The sequence below is a fragment of the Apaloderma vittatum genome, unplaced genomic scaffold (genome assembly GCF_000703405.1).
Source record: "Apaloderma vittatum isolate BGI_N311 unplaced genomic scaffold, ASM70340v1 scaffold3920, whole genome shotgun sequence".
Lineage (NCBI taxonomy): Eukaryota > Metazoa > Chordata > Aves > Trogoniformes > Trogonidae > Apaloderma > Apaloderma vittatum.
In genome coordinates, this window is record NW_009693833.1 from 15,801 (window position 1) to 21,109 (window position 5,309).

Genomic DNA, 5,309 nt, shown 5'->3' on the forward strand with positions numbered 1-5,309 from the left:
TCTCACCTTGTATTCTGCAGTGCTGCTGCAATGCTTGTCCTTGTATTAAGGATAGTTTGCTGAATTCTCATTGAGTTGTTTTAGTTTTTGCTCTTACGTTAGGTAAGTTTATAAAGATGTTGCAAACACAAGAAAATAATAGAAATAGATAACGCATATATCACTGCGTGAGACAAATACAAACTATGCTAAAGAACACCAAAGGCAAGAGCTGGATGGTTCATTGATTGAACATCTGCTGCCTTGCTATCCAGTCCAAGAAGTAGCTATATACGCTTTCTGAAACATAGATTTTGTCCACCATTAGTGACAGATCAGTCTTTTCTTTCACCTCCAACTAACTTGCATGAAACATAACTTGAAATAACCTCAAGAGTTCAGTGCTAGAATGAATTCTGCAGTCCACTTGCTTTCTCTGACCACACATATATTGACTCTCTACCACAGTTCTGTCTAAATGAGCTCCAGTTTAGCTGGAGTTTGTTCATTCAGTCTGGGATGCTGGTTGCCAGTTTACTTTCTGCAGTTGGCTTCTTTGGAACAACATATTCGTCTAAGTTACATGTCTTGCTTCCCTGAAAATAAGTCTTTGGTTCCTAAGTGACGCAGGGGCAAAACAATAGCCTGTATGGCCAAACAGGAGGCGGGAAGAGGAGAAAATGAGTGGTAGCCTGGGTACATTGGGGATAGAGTGTGTGCAGCATCAGCTTGGGATCATGTCTCCTGCGGAAAACTTCGTAAGAGAATGCCATTCCATCCAAGAGCCGTAGTTGCATCAGATCAAATTAAGCAAATCCAAATTATGTCCCCAGGTGGAGTGTCTCAGCTACTGCCATCTAAAGGAAGAGCTCAGGTGAGACAACACCTCATTTACCATTGTATAGGGAAAAAATAGGAGGAAATAAATACATCATTTTCAGATGTCAACACCAGTGGTTCTCAACAAGGTCCCAGGGTGCTGTGATCCCAGTCCCAAGGGCGGCTGAGCACTGCTGAGCTACTTCAAGGGCTATGAGAGCTGCAGCTACTCCATTACTTTCAGATGAGTCCCTCTGGGTGTAGGTTATAAACTGGCAGTTTAAAAACAAACTTTTAATTAGATCCACAGAGGCATCCACAAAGTTGTCCAATAGTCCAAATGAATCTATAACTAACTTCCAATAACATTAAGAGTTGCAGTCTCCAGATACCTCCTCTGGTCAGCAGCTCATTTTGAACAATGGGGAAAAGTTTCCAGGGCAGAGATGAAGGGGATTAAAGCCCCCATTAACATCACCCAGAGTCATGTATGTGCTCCTTTCACACATCTTGGCTGGGCTTTCTTACTTCATGGTCTCAGAGTGCTCCAGCTTCATCTTCCTCTTCCTCATACCAGTATTTCTGAGGTCCTTGGTATTCCACGGCCATGTTTTCATTCTTGCATGGGTTTAGTTACCCATATGCAACTCTGTCATGGTGCTTCTCTTGCCCCACAGCAATATGAGACTGTGTCACTCTGTTTCATTGAGTCCTGCTATTTTGGGCTGGTGGGATTATCTTGTTGAGAACCTAACTGATACTCTAGATAAGATGGAGTGGTCACAATGTGCGACCTAATATGACAGGCTATCACATTGTGAGAGAAAAAGTTGAAAAGGGAAGTTAACAGGCACAAGTTTTTCAGAACTGGTGAAGGGTGATGCCCCTAAGGGCTGTGAATGACTGAGGACACCCATACTGATTATTTCACAGAAGAAACTAGATGCCCAGGAAAGCTGAAATCCCAGAATAATCATGAAGCAAGTTCTCAATCAGATAAGAAAACTTGGATCTGTCTTCAGTATGCCAGTCTTCCTTGCTACATTCATCTTCTTTCTTGTCTTAACTACAGGAGTTCAATTTAATATTTTCCAGGGCCTGTAGAGTAATTTTTAGTTTGTCTGTCTTTTTTTATTTTCACTTGCTGATTTCAGTTTAAATCTTCTCATCCTTTCTTTCATGACTTCCCTTTTTAGATTTGTCCTTTCTCTCTAGTTCTAAACCAGTTTTCTTTCAATAACTCTTTTTTTTTTTCAAATAGGAAAAGCTTGCATATTTAAGATAACATTAACTGATATATGAAACCATTTTCTTAGCAGAGATGTAAGACTATGCCTTTGGCTGGCTTAGGGTATGACTAAGTAGAGAGGTGAAAGAAATGCCCCACCTTTAACAAACCGTGAGGAGAAGTCAGTTGCTAGACTGCCTACTCTTTTTTTACAAAATTCTATTTTGGTTGGTTTATGGTTCAGCATCTTTCCCAGAACGAGTTCCCAGCTGGTGTTTATCAAGACAAACAACAGAAACTGAATGAGAGCAGAGTGATACTTTTTCTCACCAAAGCAAAATGATGCCAGTCATCCTGCTGTTACCACCTCAGCCAGTTTCAGTTCCTGGTTCCCAGAAAGCTGGGAACTTCACAGGAATAAGGAAACACTACTTCTTCTAAAGGCTATGCACATTTTTTCAGTGTCTTGCCTCTGTTGGAGGCAGCATTTCTTGACTCCTGTTGACTGCAGAACAGGGATTCAGTACCTGTTAAAAAGTCTCTGTCAAGATGCTGCAACTGCCAGATCCAGCTGCCAGATCCTGACCTTGTTGGAGTCCCAAATGGAATGGTGATCAAAAAATCGTGACCAAAGCCAATTCAAGCCATCTACCTTAAAACTGCCTTAATCTCTCTAATCAGATAAATCACCATAATGTTTCCGAATAACAAAGTAGCTTTTTTCCTGTGAACGTATCTGCAGCATCAGTGAGGCTGCTAAAGCCAAAATCTTTGCTTCCTACAACAGTAAGATACCCCTAGAAGCTCAATATTGCTGTGATTTTGCATGCAAAGAAGATCTGCAATCTTTCTTATCCTCTTTATTCTCTTTTACCACTGGCTATTTACTTCATATTGCTCGAACATTATTTTCAGCTGAAAAGTTTTGTCTCTTCGCCATGCCATAGCCACAGGGGTGTCTGGGCTGAGAGCTCCACTTGCTCAGCTGTCACTGAGACTGGCCAACCCCCTCCTCCAGGCTCCCGGGTACGTGTCTCAGCTGTTTCCATTTTTCTCCAAACTGCTCCAGATTGCCCTGATCTTCCCAGTAATGCTTCCTGGGCAAATTTATTGTTTATCTTGCCTTCTTTGGAGCAGGCTGGCAGTTCACAGATGTGGATAGGCAAGCCCAGCACGGGTCCTTTTTCTGAAGACCAAGGAGAACATCCTCTGAAGTATGTTGCAATTGCTGATAGAAACTGATAATGATGTGATTCATTAACCGTAGCTGGATTCCAAGAAACTCTTTATACAAATTTGGGCTAAGGCAGGCCAATCCCAAAGCCTTGCAGGCGTGTACTGAAAAAAAATCACACAGTTAAGAGTGTGTGGGAGGAGAGCAGAGCTGAACTCTGCAGCAAGGAAGAAGGTGCATCTCTCTAACACACTGCAGACTAAAGACATGCAAACACTAATGCTAACATGCAGTTTTTACTAATCCATTATGAATTTGGCTGTAAGAAGGTGTAATGAAAACGCTGGGAACCTGAAAGGTGTGGGCTAGAGGAGGAAGTACGGAGTCGCTTTGACATGCATATTCTCATCCTCTCCCGCTCCTTGTTTGTCTTGTTGCTGTGTGTTCTGGCACTGGGATGCATGCCTCACTCCAGCTAACGCTCCCCTGTTCGGTGAGCCGTGTTTTGGAGGTAATGTGTAGGCGTGTGTTGAAACGTTGCGGGGAGGGGTAAGTCGCATGTTAATAAAGGACAGCTTATCTACACAGACACAAACTGAAACAATAATTTGCCTCACTTATTTCACTGTAAGGCTGGGCACTACGGTAAAAAAAATAATAGTGTATATTACTGCTGACTGTGTGGTATTGGTTACTGGGTACTTGCTGACTCATCTAGGTTCACAGCCAGTCCAGCAACAGAAAAGGACGATCTGAAGATGAAAAAAGTTGGAATAGACTTGTCAAAATAGTTCCTTGTAATTATTTTTGAATTGTTGCTAAGGTAGCAGATTTTCTCCTGCGGTTTGGGCTACAGAAGAGGATAAACACAAATTAAACCAAGAAATGCCACCTAAGCCCCTGAATTTTATTTTACAACACCAAGAGAAACTATATATAAGTTAATCAGCTGCTGTTCTGAACTTCTCAGAGAATTTGCTAGAGGGAGCAATCCTACTCTGCAAAGCATCTGACTAAAATAGATTCTTCACTGGAGAGAATTACTTCCACTTATAATCTGCCCAATTTGCTAGGTGGAGTTATACAATAATCACCTCCTCAATTTTACTTCTGTTACACTGCAGAGATAACATGCCATGCAGGGAGATTTCAGGGTTGTTGTTTTATACAACAGCATCTAGAAACTCCAGCCATATTGAGAATTTAATTTTGTAAATGCTTTGAGTATATTCTGTGTCCTGAATTGTTTGCAGAATCTTAAACAAAAAAAAAAAAAAAAAGTTGAAATTTCAAAAAAAAGTTTAGAAGTTGAAAGTTAAGGAAGTGAATTGAGAGACTACAGAGGGTAAATTCTGCTGTCATAGTTTTAATTCCAAGAAGTTACATGACACATTTAAAAAAGAGTAAAACCTGGTAAATACAACTTTGGCATTTTTCTGCCTAATTTCCAAACTGTGACTCTGCAGAGTCGCCATTACTGGCCTTGCAGGAACCAAAACTCCACAGGTATTTCAGTTTGTGACAGCAAAGATCCTCAGGTACACACAGTTCTCCTCCTGTCCACACTGGACGTCTGACCAAGGCTGAACAGAGTAATAGACTCAAATAAAGTTTTAGATGGGAGGGGACCTATGGAGCTCTCCAGTCCAACACCTGCTCCCAGCACAGCTGGCTCCAGAGCTAGATCAGGATGCTTGTCCAGGCAACATATGAACATTTCCAAGGAGGAAGATCTCACAGCCTCTCAGGACACCTGTTTCAGTGACGAACCACTCTTGTGAGAGTAAGTGTGTTTTTAGTTTATTTCCAATCAGAATTTTCTTTGATGTAAATGTTGTGACTGCTTCATTGTACCCCCTTGAGAGGACTCTGGCTCTGTTGTCTCTGTAGCCCCCCAATAGCTAGCTAAAATAATCATTTAGATCCCTCTTAGCCAGGCTGAAAAAATCTACCTCCCTCAGTCTCTCCTTTGACACTGTGTCCTCTGCTCCTGTTGAGCTTGTCATTGCTCTTATGGGGGATGGCGACAGTGGACACACTGTTCCAGATGTGTCTTCTTGTGAGACAGGTAAAGGTGAATAATTACTTCACCTGCTGGCCACATTCCTG

At 41.8% G+C, this 5,309-nt stretch overlaps 1 protein-coding gene across 1 annotated transcript in view; it reads left to right on the top strand.

The window, feature by feature from the left end:
- Window positions 1-1,244: 1,244 nt before the first annotated feature.
- The window catches only part of LOC104270605 (putative olfactory receptor 10AC1), a gene marked incomplete at its 3' end in the record, with an annotated part of 8,163 nt that continues 4,098 nt past the window's right edge, over window positions 1,245-5,309 (top strand). The window contains exon 1 of the mRNA XM_009865018.1: window positions 1,245-1,385. Within this exon, the coding sequence (XP_009863320.1) occupies window positions 1,245-1,385 (141 nt within the window). The remainder of the gene's footprint in view (window positions 1,386-5,309) is intronic.